This window comes from Lepidochelys olivacea, assembly GCF_965140295.1.
Source record: "Lepidochelys olivacea isolate rLepOli2 genome assembly, chromosome: 20".
In the NCBI taxonomy this organism is placed as follows: Eukaryota; Metazoa; Chordata; order Testudines; family Cheloniidae; genus Lepidochelys; species Lepidochelys olivacea.
Genome location: NC_140430.1, coordinates 2,479,633 through 2,500,044, shown reverse-complemented (window position 1 = coordinate 2,500,044; position 20,412 = coordinate 2,479,633). Strand labels below are relative to the sequence as shown.

The following is a 20,412-nucleotide window of genomic DNA, read 5'->3' as shown; positions in this document are numbered from 1 at the left end:
CGGTGGCATCTTAAAGACTAACAGATTTATTTGGGCGTAAGCTTTTGTGGATAAAAAAAACCCCTTCTTCGGATGCATGGAGTGAAAATTAGAGATACAGGCGTAAAAATACTGACACATGAAGCGAAGGGAGTGACCTTACAAATGGAGAACGAGTGTTGACAAGGCCAATTCGTTCAGGGTGGATGTGGTCCACTCCCAATAATTGACGGGATGTCAATACCATGAGAGGGAAAGTTGCTTTTGTAGTGAGCTGGCCACTCCCAGTCCCTATTCAAGCCCAAATTAATGGTGTTAAGTTTACAAATGAATTGTAGGTCTGCAGTTTCTCTTTGAAGTCTGTTTTTGAGGTTTTTTTTGTTGAAGGATGGTTACTTTTAAATCTGTTACTGAGTGTCCAGGGAGATTGAAGTTTCCTACTGGCTTTTGTATGTTACCGTTCCTGATGTCTGGTTTGTTCTTGTACATAGAGACGGTCTGGTTTGGCCGTTGTACATGGCAGAGGGGCATTGCTGGCACCTGCAGGTGAATGAGCCCCTGAGGGTGTGGCTGATGTGGTTGGGTCCTGTGTTGGTGTCACTAGAGTAGATAGGGGGACAGAGTTGGCAACGAGGTTTGCTACAGGGATTGGTTCCTGGGTTAGTGTTTCTGTGGTGTGTAGTTGCTGGTGAGTATTTGCTTCAGGTTGGGGGCTGTTTATAAGCGAGGACTGGCCTGTCTCCCAAGGTCTGTGAGAATGAGGGCTCGTTTTCCAGGATAAGTTGTAGATCCTCGATGATGCGCTGGAGAGGCATTAGGTAGGGGCTGTAGGTGATGGCCAGTGGTGTTCTGTTACTTTCTTTGTTGGGCCTGTCCTGTAGTAAGTGACTTCTGGGTACCCGTCTCGCTCTGTCATTCTGTTTTCTCACTTCCCTAGGTGGGTATTGTAGTTTTAAGAATGCCTGATAGAGATCTTGTAGGTGTTTGTCTCTGTCTGAAGGATTGGAGCAAATGCGGTTGTATCTTAGGGCTTGGATGTGGACAATGGATCATGTGATGTGGTCTGGTTGAAAGCTGGAGGCATGTAGGTAAGTATAGCGGTCAGTAGGTTTCCAGTACAGGGTGTGGTGATGTGACCATCGCTTATTTGTACTGTAGCATCCAGGAAGTGGATCTTGTGTGGACTGGTCCAGGCTGAGGTTGATGGTGGGGCAGAAATTGTTGAAATCCAGGTGGAATTCTTCAAGGCCTTCTTTTCCATGGGTCCATATGATGATAATGAAGATGTCATCAATGAAGCGCTAGGGGACGTGAGCTGAGGAAGCGTTGTTCTAAGTCAGCCATAAAATGTTGGCATCCTGTGGGGCCATGCGGGTACCCAGAGCAGGGCCGCTGACTTGAAGGTATAAACTGTCCCCAAATCTGAAATGGTTGTGGGTGAGGACAAAGTCACAAAGCTCAACCCCGGGTTTTTTACCCACGAAAGCTTACGCCCAAATAAATCTGCTAGCCTTTAAGGTGCCACCGGACTCTGCATTGTTTTGGTGGATACAGACTAACACAGTTACCCAGCTGATTCTGAGCGGACAGTTGTTCTGTTAGGTGGGACCCACTGAAAAAAAAATTCAGTGTGCCCCCTGCTGTTGGCTGGCTGTCACTGCACCCCCCAGTGCTGGGCAGGCTCCCCCCTGGGCACAGCAGGGTGGCCTGAGGCTCATGGGGCGGCAGTGTGGGGGTTCCTAGGGCCATGTCCCCTCTGCAGGGGGCAGAATCTCGCTTTGACACCGTTGGTGCAGGGGCCAACAGGTGCTGGATGGCAGGGGCAGCTGGCTGGGTTAGAGACTGGCCACAGAGCTGGGCCAGGCCCCGCCAGCTCCTCGCCCAAGGAGAATGATGCTGCTGGAGTGTAGAACCAGAGGTGGAATGGAGCCATGAGCTGGGAAACCAGCATCTAGGGAGAGGTGGAAGCAGCTCCATCTGGTTTGTCTAAGCGAAGGGCAAGGAGCCGTGGGGCACAGGGCTGGACAGCAGGGGCCTTGGTGCTCCAGCCAGCAGAGCAGGGCCCACAGGCGGTGAGCAGAAGTCCTGGCCAATTGCAGCTAGCGAGAAGATGCCATGGTGAACAGGGAGGGGCATTGCCCATGGGATGAGCTTGCTGAGGGCTGGTCTCTGTGGTGCTTGGCAGCTTTCCATGGAGGCCGGGGCGGTCCTCAAAAAGCTCCCCCAGAGTTGGGGGCTGAGAGTCGTTCTTGGGCTTGGCAGATGTGAGAGGGTGGGAGCCAGCTGGGCACTTCTCACCTTGGGCTGGGAAGCAAGAGGGCAGGGGGGGGCCCCAGACAGTGGGGAGCGGGTGCCAATCGCCTACTGGGCCACGTGCTGGGTTTGAGGGGAGGAGCCTGCCAGTGCATTTCTCACCCCCCTCTGCCTGGCCTGGGAGGGAGTGGGGGGGGGGGGGTAGGAGGAATTGCACAGTGCTCCTGGGATGGGGGTTGGAGTGCTGAAGGAGGGGCCAGGTGCACCAGAGGACAGGGGGCCCTAGCGCTACCCATGAGCCCCAGCGGGCCCCTCGCATCTCCAACCGCCCGGCCTCACGTGCCTGGTGGGGTGGGGGAAGGCAACTTGTCCTGGCTGAGGGGTACTGAGGGTTCAGTAAGTCCCAGCTGGGTGTTACAGCCCAGCCAGGCTGGCATGGCAGATGTGTGTGTGGGGATGCTCATCCTCCTGGAAGCCAAGGAAGTGCCCACCCCTTTGTACCCTGCATGCCCTTGGTCAAATTGTGTGGACTCCAGAGCCCCGGGGTGGGGGGCAGCCCATGCAGGGCCCCCACCCCACAGCACCTAATGCCGTGGGGGAGGGCCCTGCTTCTGAGTTCCTGCTTGAGCATTTCCTCCTCCAGCCGTTGCACCACGCGTTAACCCTGGGCAGCGCCAGGGTGGGATGGGGGCATGGGGCACTGTTGGCTTTATGAGGGGCTGCAGCACCCACCCTGCTGTGGGGGACGACACAGGGTGCTGGGAAGGTGCCTTTCCTTCCATGTACGGTACTGGTTGCAGGGAGGCTCCCAAGGGCGGCCAGGCTAAACATAGACCCTGCTGGGGCCTGCTTGGAAGAGTCAAACCAGCTGGAGCAGAGCGGCAGGAAACACTTATGCTGGGCTTGCCAAAGGTGCTGCAGCCTGGCGGGGGGGGGGGGGGGGGCACCAGCAGGCTGGGCAAGGTACTTTGTGCAGGGTAGGGGTGACGGCTCTTTAACTGGGGGCGGGGGGGGTACAGGCGCTGAGCCACCCCAGCTCCTGTTCAGTGTGCAAGGCTCCCTTGGGAGTGGCTGCTTTGTGCACCATGGCTCAGCCTAGCAGGGCTGTGGGGCAGAACATGCTCCAGCCACTCAGCAGCCCCCAGCCTAGGCCCCGCTCTGCTACTGACCTGCTGGGAAAACCCCCCAGTCCCCATCTGTGCCTCAGTTTCCCCACACAACTGTAAAGGGGTCTAAGAGCTGGAATTACTATAGGCAGGGGTGTCCTCGCCACCCCCACCAAGCACCACCCTGGGCTCCTCCCCTTGAGCACCCCCCATTTGTCCCTGTTACTCTTGTTCAGAAGTTGGCTGGGGGCTCTTCCTTCCAAGTGAGGAACCCCCTTCCCAGGGCCAGGTGGGTCAGATGCTGGGGTGCCTGGCCCACACTGCTCTGCCATTCATGGCTCCCTGGGGGCTATGCAGCTTCTGACTGTCACAGCAAGCTGCATTTTTCCTCTCTCACCCACCCCACCCTCCTTTCCAGGTGCTGTCTCCCCCCCACTCACTCACTTTCAAAACAGGCCCAAGAGCCCCCACTTTTCAAACCGTTTATTAAGTGAAAGCAGCTGGAAGGAGAAACAACTTAGCAGTGCTGGAGGAGTTAAAACAGGGTGGGGGGGACTCCAGAAAGGAAACAGGGATCACTCTTCCTCCCACCCACCCCCAGGGAACACCCTCACCACAGCCCCACCCCCAGCAGGGGAAGTCTCCTTCTGGTCCACCCAGGGAGGAAAAGTTTACATGGGGCGTAGAAAAGGCACCGCAGAGAATAAACCCGAGCACCCGGCAGCGAGCTGAGGCCTCGGGGGGAGGGACAGGGGGAGATCGGCTGGACACTTCATCCGCTCAGCACCATCCGGACCAGCTCTGTGGAGAGAAGGCCAGGCGTGAGACCGGGCGGCTGCCCCACAGCGGGAGAGGCCCCTCGGCAGCTGGGGGAGAAAGGGTCCTCAGGGCTAAACCGACCAGGGCATGGGGCTTCCGGGCAGGTTCTGCTGGGGTTTGCAAAGTTTACTAAGGAGCCTGCAGCAGCTGTGCTCTAGTTCCCCTATTTAACAGCCCCCCCCATAGAGAGAGCCCAAGGAGCCCCAGCTCCCAGCCCTCCAGGCCCCTGCTCCCAGCCTAGGGGCCATGCACCAGCCTGTTACTCTAAAGCTGCTAATAACTAGGCCTGCCCACAGCATGGGCTCCGCTCTCCCACTCCTGGTTGGGAAGTTGGGAGCCCCCCCCAGCTGCACTCAGGCAAGAGCTGCTGCCCCGGGCCCCACCCTTCACCCCACAGTTCCTGGCCCCAGGACACTTTCTTCCCTCTGCAGCACTTGAACCCGCGACAGCGGAAAGGAGAGGGGGGAGGAAGGGGGCAGCAGAGTTTCTACAGCTACTACCAGGCACCGGGGGGCCTACAAGCCATGTGGCTTCCTGCCCCGCGCGAGGAGAGAGCTTGGCTTTATCTACAGCAGACAAGGGCCAGCGGGGGCCGGGCCGTTTGAGGGGGAGGATCCGACAGAGAGAAGGGGCCAGGCAGGTAGCCACTACACCGCTCCCTAAAGAAAGACTGTTGGTTAGCCTACGGCCCACGGCACCAGGCATCAGCCGGCACTTGCCCGCTCAGGCCAACGCAAGCCTCTTGCTGCTGGAAGGGAAGACCCCAGTGTCCTGCCCCAGCTGGGGCATTTCTAGGTGGTGGGACGCCAGCCTGGGACTCCCCATCCACATCGGGTGCCCAGCGGCCCCATCCAGCAGTACAGGCGGGAGTGGCTGCCCTGCTGGGATCGAGGCCCACGCAGCTCCCCCTGGCCAGGACACAAGCTCCCCCGGCTGCAGCTGAACCCCCCTGACCCCCCCGCACCCAACCCAGGCAGGCAACACAGTCTTGCTTTAAAATCGGTGCACAGCTCCGGCCGGAGCTTTCCCTGCCCCGATCCCCGCTAGAGAGAGTCAGCTACATGCAGACATGCCGGGGGGGGGAGCGCAAACCAGGCTTCCTTTAGAAACAAAACCAAAAGAGGGGGGAGGAAGTAAGTGAAGGGGTTCGGGAAGAGGCGTACCCCACTCGGCTTCACCCTGACAAGATGTGCCTCACAAACGCTGTTGGAAGGAACAGACATCGTCAAGCAAACGCACCGCGTGACCAAGCGTGAGGGGATCCCCGGGGACACGCCAGCGCCCAGCTGCCTCCAGCTCCCAACCCGCCGGGCCCAGCATCCACATCACCCCCAGGGGAACTGTCGGGGGCTGGTGTTTCCGAGCACAGCCCGCAACGATCCAACTCTTCGTTCCCTGGGTGGGAGACGCCCCCAGGGGCTGCAGTGTCCTCAGTGGGGGAAACGAGCCAGAGGCGCCAGGCTAGTCCCAAAATGAACCCTGGCCATGGGACAGACAAGTCGCCCTCCCCACCCAGCAGAGGAGGGACTCTCCTCCCCACCTCCCCCCAGCAAGGCAGGAGAGCTGAAGCCACCAGGTGCTACAGGGGTCAAGCAACCTCTGGAGATAAACCCGGGGCTGCTGGACACTGATACCCCCACGAGCCCTCACCTTCATAGTTAATGCAGCCGTTGCTGTCTTCATGCCCGGCCACCAGGATCTCCACCTCTTCCTCCGTCATCTTCTCCCCTGCATGGGACAGATAGGATTTTACTACAGGCCCCCCCCAGCCCCATTTGCACCTCCCCCAGCAAATCTGGTCCCTGATCAGACACACGGGCCTTCCTCCTAGTTGCTGCTCTGCATCTGTCCAGCGATTACTGGAGCAGGGGGCTGGCAGCCAGGACTCCTGGGTTCTGTTCCCAGACTTTGGCACCATGCAACCTGGATGCAAGTCACTTCCCTGCTTTGCACGGAGGGGAAACAGAGCCCCTTCGCCAGCCACCTCAAGAGACCCGAGGTGGGGGGGCAGGGCTGTTCTGTCTCAGGCATGGGGCTCAAGCCCCCTAAGGCAATGGTGCCAATTGGCTACCCACCAGGACACTCCAGACACACTGTGGACCCTGACCCAGCCATCCCCATGAGAGACCCGGCCAGAAGTCTTCGGCTACCCTCCTCCCCTGGCAGAGGGGGCTGCTGTGGCCAGGCCGGCAGGTGGGGTCAGAGCCTCACCCAGGGTCACGAGGACATGGCGGATCTCTGCCCCCATGACGGTGCCGTTCCCCTCCTTGTCGAAGACCCGCAGCCCCTCCACGTAGTCCTCGAAGCAGCCCTGGTCCTTGTTCTTGGCGATGGTCTGCATCATGGGCAGGAACTGCTCAAAGCTCAGCGTCTTGATGTTCATCTCTGGCAAGAGAAGGGGCGCAGCTGAGACCAGCTCTTTGGGTGGGTGCCCGCCAGGCTGGGCACAACACCCAGGGGATGGGCTCGCTGGCTGCGGCAGCATCGAACCCCTCCTGTGCCAGGACCCAGCGAGGGACAGGACGGGGCCTCCCAAGCCCCAGGCCCCCAGAGCTGGGACAGGCGCAGGGGGCATGTCTCCCTGCAGCTCCCCCCAGCCCCCAAGTTGTAAGCCAGTCTGAGTCCCATTGTGCCATGGTCTCACTCCAGCCAACGGGGGTGGGGTGGGGGGGGAAGACAGCCCCATTCTCACCCGCCACTAGCTCCGAGATGCGGGTGAGGCCCACAGCCCATTTGCCCCCTGCCCACCACTCACCATCGCTCTTGGGGTTCCCCAGCACCTTCATGACCTCAGCGTTGGTGGGGTTCTGGCCTAGGGCCCTTATCACGTCCCCGCACTGGCTGTATAGGATCTTGCCATCCCCGATTCGGTCAAAGAGCTGGAAAGCCTCCTTGAACTCTAGAGGAGGAGGGGGAAGAGCAGGGAGGGTGTCAGCGTGGCCCCAGGTGCCAATCCCACCTGTGGGGGGGGCCAGTGCCCCTCGGTTCAAACACGTGCCGACAAACCCGCCTTGGCCAGCCCTGATCTGCCTGGTACCCAGCCAGCTCCAGCCCCATGAGCACGCGGCAGGGGCAGCAGACTCAGCCCCAGCCCCCCTGCCAGGCACCCATAGGGAAACAGGAGCTTCAGCTCAATAAGAGACAAGAGCCCTCGATAATTTGCCCATCAGGGTTCCCGAGAGCTTCAGCCTGGACTCCCAGCCCCAGAGGTCTCGTATCCTGCCTTCCGCAGCAACCCGCACTAGACAGGACGCCTGGCCTCAGGGATAAGGCACCGGACCGGAGCCCTGGCTCCAGTTCCCGGCTCTGCCCCAGACTCCCAGGGACAAGTCACTTTGTCTTGCTGCACCAGCCCCACCTCAGGGGCAAAACCTACTGAGGGGCCACATGCGTCTCTAGCTATATCTGCTCCTGGCCTAAGAGTTTATGGGCCTCCCCTCCTCCCCTTTCCTTCCAAGTTCCCCTCCTAGAAATTCAGCCGGCTGGTGGAGAAAAACAGAGCAGCGGGCCCAGGGTAACATTTCCTTTCCTCGTAGGATCCGGTTTCCTGGACACAGACTCGGAGAGAAACCAGGTCGCCCGTGGGGAGCTGCCCATTCGCTGTACCCAGGGGGACAGATCCGCTTGCCTTTGACGCTGCATCCACCCTGGCGAGCAGGTTAGCGCCTCTCGGTCCCAGGGCCGCCTTCACCCTGGCCCCGTAATTAACTCTAAGGTCAGCCTTTGAGTTCACCCGCTCACTGCGAGGGCCAGCCCTGGTGGGTTTCGTATCAGGGACTCGACCACGGGACACCTCCACGGAGACAGGCCCTGCCCAGCCCCTCCACAGGCGTTACAGCCTCAGGGGAGCGAACCGAGATTTCCAGAGGGGGAAAGCGAAGCACAGAGTGGGGACCAGAGAGCCCCAGCCCGCAGCCAGCTGCAGAGATGGGAATGGAACAGAGGCATAATGCCCATTTCCCTCCCGGAGCTCGGGAGAGAACCCAGGAGTCCTGGCTCCCAGCCCGCCCCCCCCCCTCACCCCCAGCTGCTCTAACCCACTAGCCCAGTGGCGCTCAACCAAGGGTGCCCGTACCCTGGGGGTACCCATAACCTGGGGGTACCCAGAGATCTTCCAGGGAGTACATCAGCTCATCTAGTTATTTGCCTAGTTTTACAAGAGGCAATAGAAAACGCCCTAGCGAAGCCAGGACCAACTACGATTTCATACAGACAATGCCTTGTTGATGCAGCTCCGTACCCCACACACTGAGAGGTCAGTACAGTGTTTATATTCCAGCTGATGGATCTGTAATCCTATGGTCATAATGAGAAAGTCGGCCACTGTTCGGAAACCGTGTGGCTGTGACAGATTTGTGTCAGATTTTGCAAGGGAGGTGAAACTTGGGGTACAAGAGACAAATCAGACGCCTGAAAGGGGGACAGAGCCGCTACACTAAACCCCACTCCCCTCCCAGAGCTAGGGAAAGAACCCAGGAGTCCGGGCTCACTCCCTCTGTCCTTAGCACACTTCCTGCTTTAGCTAAAGCAAACACCAGCAAAGGGACCCAGGGAGGGTCTGGCCGGTGGGTTCGCAGAGACCCACAGCCCCCCACCCCCGGGCTGGCCGAGCCCTGCCGCGAACGGCTGCGCCCCCCCCCACTTCCCGCCGGGGCGGGGCGCAGCCTGCGCTCGGCCGGGGTTTTGTGCCCATATAAGGAAGTCAGCGCAAGGCACCGCGCAGGGATTGCGCTGCGCCTCCAACATTCCACCCGCGACCCGTGGGGCGCCCCCCCCAGCTCCGGGTGTGCCCCCCTCCCCCAGACACGGGGGGGGGAGGGGGGGCGGTGGCTCAGCTGGGAGTTTGCCACAACCTGGAGCAGAGAGCGGAGCCCTGCAGCCATTTCCCCCTGCGCAATCCCAACCCGCCCGCAGCCTGCCGCACCCCACCCCCCTGCAACCCACAAGCGGGGGGGGCCACACAGCGCCCCTAAAGCCAGCGCTACCCCCCCAACCCAATCCGGCCCGGCTAGGGGAATGCGGCGGGGAGGCTCGCAGGCTGGGCGGGTCCCGCCTGCCGGGCTTGGCCAGGAACCTGCTCATGGGTGAGCCATGCGCGCACTGGCGGGGGGGGTGGGTCAGGGAGCGGTGAGTCACCCCCAGACCCAGAGTTGGGGGGCCCTACCCGGGGGAGGGAGCTCGGGACCCCACAGCAGCAACAGCCGAAGGCAGCCCGCAGAGATTCCCCCCCACCCCCGCAGCGAGGGGCCCGGTGTTAAGGGGGGGGGCAGTCACACAGGCCCTGCCCCACTTACCGGCCGGCGGCTAGAAAGGCTACAGGAGGAGGGTGAAGGCTAGTGACAGAGGAGGAGGAGGAGGAAGGTCTACAAGGGAGGGAGAGAGAGCGGTGAGTCCTTCCGCGGCGGCGGGACGCGCAAGAGATTCGCAAACCCCCCCGGAAGTGAAAATAGCGCGCAAGGGCAGAGGTCGCGCAAGGAAGCGGGTCGGGGCGGGCGGGGCACTTACCGGCCGTCTGATCCTCGGTGAAATCGCACTGCAAGGCAAGCACAGGGGGACCGCCGTCAGCGGGGCTGCCCGGGCCCCCCTTTCCCCAGGGCGCGAGCCCCGCACCCCACAAGCGCTGCGCCCCCAGCCCCGGCCAGGGGCTCCTTCCCGGGGGGGGGGGGGGCTGGGAGTCAGATCCCGGGGATGTCCCTGGCTTCGGGAGGCTGGAACCTAACCGTGCCCCTCCCCCGGCCGCTGCACCCCCCCGCCAGCCCTCTGCACCCTGCCCCCGGCCGCTGCACCCCCCTCCGAGCGCACCCCCCCGGCCGCTGCACCCCCCCCCCGCCAGCCCTGCTCGCCCCCCCCCCCGGCCGCTGCACCCCCCCGCCAGCCCTCTGCACCCTGCCCCCGGAGCGCACGCCCCCGGCAGCTGTACCCCCCTCCCCCTCGGAGCGCACCCCCACGCCAGCCCTGCGCACCCCCCCGGCCGCTGCACCCCCCCCCCCCGCCAGCCCTGCTCGCCCCACCATGACTGCTGCTGCGCCGGCTCCGCTCCCCGCAATGGCCCCTGCGCGGACTCGCCTCCGCCGGCCCCTTTCTACTGGCTCTGACGTCACGCCCCAGGCATCCGCGCGCCGGGAGCGGCCCGAGGGCGGGCCGCGCGTCACTTCTTATGCTAATTAGTTGCTGCATTATTCATGACCGGGCCCAGCGGTGGGGCGGGGCTGGGCTGAGTCGCCCCCGCTTTGCCTGTAGACACCGAGGGGGGGCCTTGCCGAGGGGGCTGGGGGCGCAGGGGAGCAGGGAGGGTCCCAGTGGGGGGAGGGGGTTGGGGGTGCAGGGGGAGCAGGGAGGGTCCCAGCGAGGGGAGGGGGTTGGGGGCGCAGGGGAGCAGGGAGGGTCCCAGCGGGGGGAGGGGGTTGGGGGCCAGGGAGGGTCCCAGCGGGGGGAGGGGGTTGGGGGCGCACGGGGAGCAGGGAGGGTCCCAGCGAGGGGAGGGGGTTGGGGGCGCAGGGGAGCAGGGAGGGTCCCAGCGAGGGGAGGGGGTTGGGGGCGCACGGGGAGCAGGGAGGGTCCCAGCGAGGGGAGGGGGTTGGGGGCGCACGGGGAGCAGGGAGGGTCCCAGCGAGGGGAGGGGGTTGGGGGCGCAGGGAGGGTCCCAGCGGGGGGAGGGGGTTGGGGGCGCAGGGGAGCAGGGAGGGTCCCAGCGGGGGGAGGGGGTTGGGGGCGCACGGGGAGCAGGGAGGGTCCCAGCGAGGGGAGGGGGTTGGGGGCGCAGGGGAGCAGGGAGGGTCCCAGCGGGGGGAGGGGGTTGGGGGCGCAGGGAGGGTCCCAGCGGGGGGAGGGGGTTGGGGGCGCAGGGGAGCAGGGAGGGTCCCAGCGAGGGGAGGGGGTTGGGGGCGCAGGGGAGCAGGGAGGGTCCCAGCGGGGGGAGGGGGTTGGGGGCGCAGGGAGGGTCCCAGCGGGGGGAGGGGGTTGGGGGCGCAGGGGAGCAGGGAGGGTCCCAGCGGGGGGAGGGGGTTGGGGGCGCACGGGGAGCAGGGAGGGTCCCAGCGAGGGGAGGGGGTTGGGGGCGCAGGGAGGGTCCCAGCGGGGGGAGGGGGTTGGGGGCGCAGGGGAGCAGGGAGGGTCCCAGCGGGGGGAGGGGGTTGGGGGCACAGGGGAGCAGGGAGGGTCCCAGCGGGGGGAGGGGGTTGGGGGCGCACGGGGAGCAGGGAGGGTCCCAGCGGGGGAAGGGGGTTGGGGGAGCAGGGAGGGTCCCAGCGGGGGGAGGGGGTTGGGGGCACCACGGGGAGCAGGGAGGGTCCCAGCGAGGGGAGGGGGTTGGGGGCGCAGGGGAGCAGGGAGGGTCCCAGCGAGGGGAGGGGGTTGGGGGCGCAGGGGAGCAGGGAGGGTCCCAGCGAGGGGAGGGGGTTGGGGGCGCACGGGGAGCAGGGAGGGTCCCAGCGAGGGGAGGGGGTTGGGGGCGCAGGGGAGCAGGGAGGGTCCCAGCGGGGGGAGGGGGTTGGGGGCGCAGGGGAGCAGGGAGGGTCCCAGCGAGGGGAGGGGGTTGGGGGCACAGGGAGGGTCCCAGCGGGGGGAGGGGGTTGGGGGCGCAGGGGAGCAGGGAGGGTCCCAGCGGGGGGAGGGGGTTGGGGGCGCAGGGGAGCAGGGAGGGTCCCAGCGGGGGGAGGGGGTTGGGGGCGCCACGGGGAGCAGGGAGGGTCCCAGCGAGGGGAGGGGGTTGGGGGCGCAGGGGAGCAGGGAGGGTCCCAGCGGGGGGAGGGGGTTGGGGGCACCACGGGGAGCAGGGAGGGTCCCAGCGAGGGGAGGGGGTTGGGGGCGCAGGGGAGCAGGGAGGGTCCCAGCGGGGGGAGGGGGTTGGGGGCACCACGGGGAGCAGGGAGGGTCCCAGCGAGGGGAGGGGGTTGGGGGCGCACGGGGAGCAGGGAGGGTCCCAGCGAGGGGAGGGGGTTGGGGGCGCACGGGGAGCAGGGAGGGTCCCAGCGGGGGGAGGGGGTTGGGGGCGCAGGGGAGCAGGGAGGGTCCCAGCGGGGGGAGGGGGTTGGGGGCACAGGGGAGCAGGGAGGGTCCCAGCGAGGGGAGGGGGTTGGGGGCACAGGGAGGGTCCCAGCGGGGGGAGGGGGTTGGGGGCGCAGGGGAGCAGGGAGGGTCCCAGCGGGGGGAGGGGGTTGGGGGCGCAGGGGAGCAGGGAGGGTCCCAGCGGGGGGAGGGGGTTGGGGGCGCAGGGGAGCAGGGAGGGTCCCAGCGAGGGGAGGGGGTTGGGGGCGCAGGGGAGCAGGGAGGGTCCCAGCGGGGGGAGGGGGTTGGGGGCACCACGGGGAGCAGGGAGGGTCCCAGCGAGGGGAGGGGGTTGGGGGCGCAGGGGAGCAGGGAGGGTCCCAGCGGGGGGAGGGGGTTGGGGGCACCACGGGGAGCAGGGAGGGTCCCAGCGAGGGGAGGGGGTTGGGGGCGCACGGGGAGCAGGGAGGGTCCCAGCGAGGGGAGGGGGTTGGGGGCGCACGGGGAGCAGGGAGGGTCCCAGCGGGGGGAGGGGGTTGGGGGCGCAGGGGAGCAGGGAGGGTCCCAGCGGGGGGAGGGGGTTGGGGGCACAGGGGAGCAGGGAGGGTCCCAGCGAGGGGAGGGGGTTGGGGGCACAGGGAGGGTCCCAGCGGGGGGAGGGGGTTGGGGGCGCAGGGGAGCAGGGAGGGTCCCAGCGGGGGGAGGGGGTTGGGGGCACAGGGAGGGTCCCAGCGGGGGGAGGGGGTTGGGGGCACAGGGGCACAGGGAGGGTCCCAGCGGGGGGAGGGGTTTGGGGGCGCAGGGGAGCAGGGAGGGTCCCAGCGGGGGGGGGGGTTGGGGGCGCCACGGGGAGCAGGGAGGGTCCCAGCGAGGGGAGGGGGTTGGGGGCGCAGGGGAGCAGGGAGGGTCCCAGCGGGGGGAGGGGGTTGGGGGCACCACGGGGAGCAGGGAGGGTCCCAGCGAGGGGAGGGGGTTGGGGGCGCAGGGGAGCAGGGAGGGTCCCAGCGGGGGGAGGGGGTTGGGGGCACCACGGGGAGCAGGGAGGGTCCCAGCGAGGGGAGGGGGTTGGGGGCGCACGGGGAGCATGGAGGGTCCCAGCGAGGGGAGGGGGTTGGGGGCGCAGGGGAGCAGGGAGGGTCCCAGCGGGGGGGAGCAGGGAGGGTCCCAGCGGGGGGCTTGGGGGCGCACAGGGAGCAAGGAGAGTTTCATTCGACAGACTAGGAACCCCTCTGCAGGGGCTGGGAACAGGGGCAGCGCCTGCCTGGCCCTTTTAATGGGGTTCATTCTCCCAGCTGGCGATTGTGAACCCCGCAGGCTCTCGCTGAGTGACACCCCACCTGGGCTGACGACAGTTTCTGGGACTCGCTCCCCTGAGCCGGCGACCTGAGGCCCCAGCAAAAGAAGAAATAAATAGACGAGAGCCGCGTGTGAAGTCTGAGTGCGGGGAAACAGCCCGAGACGGGTAGGAATTCTCACCCCCAGCAGGGGGCGCTATGGGGCGCGGGGCAGATCCCCGCTGCTCCAGGCCCAACCTTTCACCCCCTAACAAACAGGACATGGCGGCTGCATTCCCTGCAATCCTCCGGGGCCCCTGCCATGCCCTGGCTCTGGGCACCGGAGACCAGCTTGTCTCCACAGGGCATTCCGCCAGCACCCGGTGCGACCGGACCGTGCCATGGCTCCGCCGGCATAACGCCTCCCGGGGGGCTCGTCTCCTGCTATAAATTGTCGCGCTTTGCAATTCAGGCCTTAGCTGGGGCTGGTGGCTCCTCCCTCCGCCCTGCCCTGCAGCGGAGCCTTTCGGGGGGACCTGGCGCTGATTTCCCAACTCTTGCTTTCTGCGTGGGAATGAAATCACTGGGCCGGGCGCAAGGACACCCTGAGGGCCCTGCGGGGCCAGCCCCTGGGTCTTTTCCAGCCTGTGCTCCTGCGCTTGGCCCTTCCACCTCGCCCCCGCATTGACCGTGTATGCAGAACTCTGCAACCCAAGTACAGCCCCCCGCCCCCAGGGCTCAGGGTCTCAAGAAAGAGTCAGGGATGCTGAGATGGCCCCTGTGCCCAAGACCCAAGGGGCCAGAAGCTTCTGCAAACAAATGGCTTTTATTGTCCAAATGCAGGACGGGCACAAGGAGGATTGGGTCCCTTCCCGCCCAGGATCGGGACCCTGGCTCAGCTCGGTGGGCACCCCCAGGCTGGGCTGCTGCTCTCGGGGGGAGCCTGCACCCCCCCTCCTCGCTCGATCTTCAGCCGCTGGCGTCCTGAGGTCTTGGGCGCTCCCTTGGGCAGTGGTAGAAGTCCCTTGCAGCAGCCATTGGGGGGCAGGGGGGCGGGTTAAAGAGAGAGACAAAGGGGGCAGGGAACATGCCCCCACCCTGCAGAGTAATGTCTGAGGTGGCATCAGTTGCTTAGCCCCATCCTGCCCGGTCTGGGGAGAGAAGAGGAGACAGTTAGTCGCCGGCGTGGCCTTTGGAGTCAGGGTTCAGGGTGGGGGAGCGGGGATCCCATGGGGGGGGCAGGGGGCAGGAAGGATCCAGGCCCAGAGCTCAGGTTTGTTCTGAATCTCCGTCCCCCGGAGCAAAGGCTGGAGGGAATCGTGCTCCCAGCACGGCTGGGCCAGCAGATTTGACTCAGGGCACGGGCTGGGCCCGCAGGATGTCAGGATGCCCTATCCTGAGTAATTAAAGCAAAGCCATGCTGCCCCACTTTGCATGGGGCCCTTCCACTCCAGTGCCCTGGACAGAGCTCCCAGGGCCCCCCAAGAGGCGTTGGTCTGGGCTAGGCTGTCCCCCTGGGGGCAGGCTCGGTTCCCCATGAGGGATATGGCACTGCAGGGAGGAGCTAGAGGAGAAGTTGAATGACTCGTGCCCGTCTGATGGCATTGGACCTCAGCTGGCAGCAGAGTAAGTCCCTGTGCCTCAGTTTCCCCATCTGCAGAACAGGGCTAAGGCTCCTGCACTCGGAAGTCTGCTGCTGGGAGGTGCTGGGGGTGGTAGCAGCAGCCCCAAAAACACAAGCCTCTTCCAGGGCAGTGGGATTTGACACACACGTTAGAGCTGATCCGCCGGGCACAGAGATGGTTCACCCGGGTCCCGGCCAAGGGGCAAAGGCCACTGAGGCCCCTGGGACTCTCATGGCAAAGAGGGGAGAAAGGAGCAGCCACCCCCCAAAACAGAGTCAGAAAAGTAAAAGCCCCTCCTCCCCATGGGGGGCACCTACCCCACGGCACCCGCTCAGCCAGACAGGATGTGCTTGACGAAGGCTGTGGGGGGAGGAGAGTGGCATTAGGCAGAGGAACTGGGCCCCCTGAGGCCCCCTTGGGAGCCTCACCCCCTCCTTTCCTGGCCCCCGCAGCTGAAGGGTCCCCGACTCCGGGCTCTCACCTTCGTAGTTGATGCAGCCGTTGGCGTCCTCGTGCCCAGACAGGAGGGCGTCCACCTCCTCCTCCGTCAGTTTCTCACCTGTGGCCAGAGGGGGCAGCATGTTAGTGCTGGGGAGATGTTCCCCCACATCCGGTGCCCACCCATCAGCCCGGGGGGCTCTGTCCCTGCCAGGTACCAGACCGACAGCCCTGGGGGTGGGCGTCCCCCCTGCTCCTGCCCACTCTGGGGGGCCCTGCTCACCCACCTGGTGCCAGACTGAGAGCCCTGGGAGGGCCCCGTTCCCCCCCGTCACCCAGTGCCCAGGGGGCCCTGTCCCTGCCCGGTATCACACCGACAGCCCTGGGGGGGGGCCCTGTCCCGGGTGGGGTGCCCCTGACCTGGCGCTGTACCCGTGTGACCCTGCCCCTGACTTGCTGAGCCTCGCCAGCCTAGGGGGCACCTGTCTTGGGGGCTGCCCTGTGGCTGGGGCCCCTCTGCCCCGGCAGGCAGCGCTCACCCAGTGTGGAGAGCACATGGCGCAGCTCGGCCCCCATGACGGTGCCATTCCCCTCCTTGTCGAAGACCCGCAGCCCCTCCACGTAGTCCTCGTAGGTGCCCTGGTCCTTGTTCTTGGAGATGGTCTGCAGCATGGGCAGGAACTGCTCGAACTCCACCCGCCTGGAGTTCAGCTCTGCCGTGGGAGGGAGAAACTGAGGCCAGGCTGAGCCCCCGAGGACCCTGCCATGCAGCCACCCTACCATGTGGCTGGAGGAAGGCAGTCTGGCCCCCCATGGCACCGCATGGGGCCCCTGATGCCCCCCCACATCACATAGCCCAACCAAACCCAAAGGAGGACCCCCATTGCTAACCCCAGTAGTCAGGGGTCTCTGAAAGCTTAGGGGTCCAGACCCACTCCCACCACACACACAATCCGCAGCTCGGGTGGGGCTGGTGAGAGCCCCCCAGAGCACAGTGGGGGTCTGGAAGTAACACCCCTCCGAGATGCGTGGGGCAATTCCGTTCTCCCTTTGCAGCAACGGTTTCAGGCTCTCTGCAGACTCAGACAGATGCCGTTACACTGGATTCCAGGCTTTTCCCCCGCAGCCACCCTTGCTTCCCTTTTCACAGTGCAAGCTGGGGCTGCAACGCCACGTGACTCCAGAAGCTGGGGCTTTGGGCATAGGCTGATAGCGCCCGAACCGCATCCCATCCTCCACCCCAGCCCCACAGCTGCTGAGGCCGCTCGCTCACCATCGGGCTTGGGGTGGCCCAGCACCTTCATGACCTCGGCGTTGGTGGGGTTCTGGCCCAGGGCCCGCAGCACATCCCCACACTGGCTCAGCATAATCTTGCCGTCCCCAACTCGATCGAAGAGCTGGAAAGCCTCCTTGTAATCTGGGGGTGGGGGGGCAGAGCAGGTCAGAGGGGCTGGAACCGGACATCCTCTGCCCGTCTAACCTGCCTGCTTCAGGCCAGGATTGGGTCCAGACTGGAGGGAGGAGGCCAGGAGTTCAAATCCCAGCTCCTCCGCCTCCCTCAGGAATTGTATTTTACCTACAAGACTGGGACGAGTTTCAAGAGGTGCCCGGCTGGTTCAGAGACCAGGAGCTGCCAGCCAGATGCTTGCCTCTTAACCCGACACCTCCACGCTGAGAGAGCTCCCTGGGCAGAGCCCAGCACAGAGGTTGGGGGCCCAGCCATGCACCCCACACCCAGGTCCTGCCCCATGGCAGGCTGGGTAATGGAAAATGCCACATGACTAGGGTTTCCGCTCCCCGGGGATGGGTTAGCAACTGACAAGAGCTTGTTGGGGACAAAGGCTCAAGGCAGAACCACGTAAGTGGGGGAAGGGGCTGGATTTAGCAGGGCCAGAGGTGGGTGAAGGCTGGTTGAAGAGTGATCCCCCCCGCAGCTACACAGACATGAGGCCGGTTGACTTACCCTCCAGCTGGTCCTTGCTAAACTCAATCTGCAAAGAGGAAGGGACAGAAACAGGGACATTAACAAAAGATTTGGGGGGAGCTGCATGAGACCAGGGGGTGCCATGGGGGGAACGCTCCTGGTATTACCCACCAGCTCTCTGCTGCAGGGGCCAAGCTTGGTCCCCCCAGGGCCCCTCCAGCCCGACCCCCACTAAACGTCTTGCCGGGGGATGTGGGGACCCTTGGTCCTCACCTGGCTGACATCAGGCTCTGCCAGCAGGGGGTGCTGCCAGGAGGAGGGCAGGGGCCCTGGCTGTAGGGGGGCGGGGGGGCAGGTGCCCAGTTTCGCCCGCCCCAGGCTCTGCCAGCAGGAGGCACTGTGGGGAGCCGGTGCCCAGTTTCGCCCGCCCCAGGCTCTGCCAGCAGGGGGCACTGTGGGGAGCCGAGTGGGTCCCTGGCTGGGGCGGGTGCCCAGTTTTGCCGGCCCCAGCCTCTGTCAGCAGGGGGGCCATGCATGCAGCTGAGTTCATATAAGGGCCTGATCTGCCCCCTCCCTGGTCACACTCTTTATAGGGGGCCCTACCTCACTGCCTTAGGAATTTTCCTGCATTCTGTGCCCCGCACACAGAGGCGCGGCCGGTTGAGCCCCCCCCCCCAGCCACAACTTGACCCCTTAGCTCGGCATGGCAAAGCGGTGCCCAGTCCTGGGGCTGAAATAAATCTGCCTGGAAAAGGGGGTGCTAATCCCCCTGGCCGCAGCCACCTGTCCCCGGCCTGGGAATGCAGGCCCACGCCAGGCTCTCGCCCTCCCCCCCCCCCCCCCCCCCGTTCTAGACTGTCATTAAAATAACAGGGCCAGCTCACTGCCTAAATTTATCCTGCCCCAATGACCTGAGCGCGCCCCCCCTCCCAGCTGTGACTGTCTAACAGCCCCCCGGGCCCCCAGTCTCGCTCCTTCCTGCGTGGAGGCTCTGGCCATGGTTGGACACAGCCAGTAACAAGCTAAAGCTAGAACCCAGGAGTCCTGGCTACCAGCCCTCTCTGCTCCAACCCACCAGACCCCCCCCCGCCCCCGGTCCGGGCACCATGGCTAGAAGACAGGAGCTGGTCTCTGGCTGCTTAGCTGAGCCCCAGTTAGATTAAGTGAGTCCCCCAGCTACAGCCACTCCACTGACCCCCCCCACCTCAGCCCCGCTGCTGAGCACCCAGCGGAGGGACAGCACTGTGGGGGCGGGAGTAGTTAGACCCGGGGGTGGGATGGCAGCTAGGACTCCTGGGTTCTGTTCCCAGCTCCAGGAGAGAACTGGAGTCGTGGGGGCAGGGGTGGGGGGGGCAGGGCATCTGGACTCCTGGGTTCTCTTCCCAGCTCTGCCATTAACTCACATTGGGCAAGTCACAGCCCTTGCCCTTGCCTCAGTTTCCCCATCTGTAAATGGGCTAATACTGGCCCTTCCCCACTGGTGGGGGGGTAGCCGCTGTGTCCCTGATGGAGCCTGGGGGATCCCCCTGCCCCCCATTAAGCCTTTGGAGGGCAGCTCACTTCCCTTTTGGGGGGGGGCCACACTAGGTGTAGGGGGGGCACCATCCCACTCACGGCAAATGCAGGCGCTGGAGGGGTGGTCAGTATTTGGGCCATGAGGAAGCAGGTGTGTGGGGGGGTGATCTGGGGGGGGCATTTTCTTATCTGGCCTGCCTGTGGCAAACTGGGTGCAGTAGAGCAGGCCAGGCCGGGGGCTCTGGGGCAGCGTGTCTGCCCGTGGCTCTGTGCCATCCGGCCACGCAGCTCCCCGTCCCACTCACGCGGCAGGTTTACACCTCCTGGCGTTGCTACCTCATGGGGCGAGGGACACCCCCCCCAGGCCCAGTCCTGGCCCCATGCACCCCCCTGCTCTCTCTGCCTCCCCCTTTTGCAGCCCCCACATACCACCACTTTAGAGAGGTCAATCGGTGGCTCCTTGGGCGTCTCTGGGGCTGGTGCCGGGGCTGGTGCCGGGGCTGGGGTCGCCACCGGCTCGGGGGCTTTGGGCTTAGCTGCAGCAGCCGCTGGCTTGGCTATGGCCGGTTTGGCGGCCGGTTTGGCCGGCGGGGCCACCGGCTTCTTCACGGGCAGCTCCTTCTTGGGGGGCATGGCGGCTGGGCCCAGCGGCGCGTGCCCGGGCGAGCGGGGCTGGCAGACGAGGCTGCAGGGCCCTGGTGAAGTCCCAGCGTGGGGCTGGCCCTGCCTGGCCCGGCTTAAATAGCCCGGAGTGACGTCAGGCTGTAGCAATGCTAGATAAGGGCAGTTGGGGGGGGAGGACAAGGGGGGGGGGGCTAAAAATGGGAGCATCATTCATTGTCAGAAGTGACAGCTTCCCCCCCCCCGCCCCTGCTCCAGGGCTTTTCTTAGAGGCAAGCTCGAGGGGCCAGCAATGCCAGGCATGCACCAGGGAGCCAGGCCAGGCCCACAGCACGGTGCCCCCCGCCAGAGGAACCCCCCCCCCAAAGCACAGGGGGCCTGGAGCTGTGTGAATGCAGGGGTTGATGAAGGTGAGGGCTGAGAGAGATGGGCCCCACGGGCACCAGGCAGGGCCCTTTCCTCTGCTCAGATGGCACCGGGATCTCAGCCGCAGCGCTGGGCCTGGGACCCAGGAGTCCTGACTCCCAGCCTCCCAACTAGGCCCCAGGACTAATGGACCCCAGGTGCCCTGATGTTGCCTCCTCCAGCACCCACCCCCTCCTGGCGTGGGAATAGAACCCAGGTGTCCGAGCTCCCCCCCTCAGCACTAGGCCACACTGCTTCCCTAACCCCCCCCAAAGTGTGTGTGGGGGGGGCAGTGGCTGGGGGGCTGCTCTGCTGGCCACAGGCAGAGGGCACAGTACGCAGCTGGGTGATGCAGGCTACGGTGCTGGGGTGGCTGTGACCCCAATGTAGAGCTGGGGGGGGGCTGTGCGGCAGGGAGAGGGGGCACTCTCACCTCTGACCCCTCCCCCCCAGGCCTAGGCAGCGGT

At 65.2% G+C, this 20,412-nt stretch overlaps 2 protein-coding genes across 3 annotated transcripts; both read right to left on the bottom strand.

The window, feature by feature from the left end:
* Positions 1–3,806: 3,806 nt before the first annotated feature.
* Positions 3,807–10,295, bottom strand: LOC311510592 (myosin light polypeptide 6). Of its 2 annotated transcripts, XM_084610372.1 has the most exons (7): positions 10,169–10,295; positions 9,663–9,690; positions 6,913–7,056; positions 6,369–6,542; positions 5,808–5,885; positions 5,321–5,360; positions 3,807–4,139 (listed from the first exon to the last, which is right to left on the bottom strand). In XM_084610372.1, exons 1-6 carry the CDS (start codon positions 10,169–10,171, stop codon positions 5,332–5,334), a joined length of 456 nt encoding a protein of 151 aa, XP_084466498.1. In that variant the 5' UTR covers positions 10,172–10,295; the 3' UTR covers positions 3,807–4,139; positions 5,321–5,331. The 2 variants fall into 2 exon arrangements, with proteins under 2 accessions (XP_084466498.1, XP_084466499.1); XM_084610373.1 differs by lacking the exon at positions 5,321–5,360.
* Positions 10,296–14,224: 3,929 nt separating this feature from the next.
* Positions 14,225–19,651, bottom strand: LOC311510591 (myosin light polypeptide 6-like). The gene is made up of 7 exons (XM_084610371.1): positions 19,349–19,651; positions 17,444–17,471; positions 16,754–16,897; positions 16,020–16,193; positions 15,524–15,601; positions 15,360–15,402; positions 14,225–14,568 (listed from the first exon to the last, which is right to left on the bottom strand). Exons 1-6 carry the CDS (start codon positions 19,550–19,552, stop codon positions 15,374–15,376), a joined length of 657 nt encoding a protein of 218 aa, XP_084466497.1. The 5' UTR covers positions 19,553–19,651; the 3' UTR covers positions 14,225–14,568; positions 15,360–15,373.
* Between the last annotated feature and the right edge of the window lie 761 nt (positions 19,652–20,412).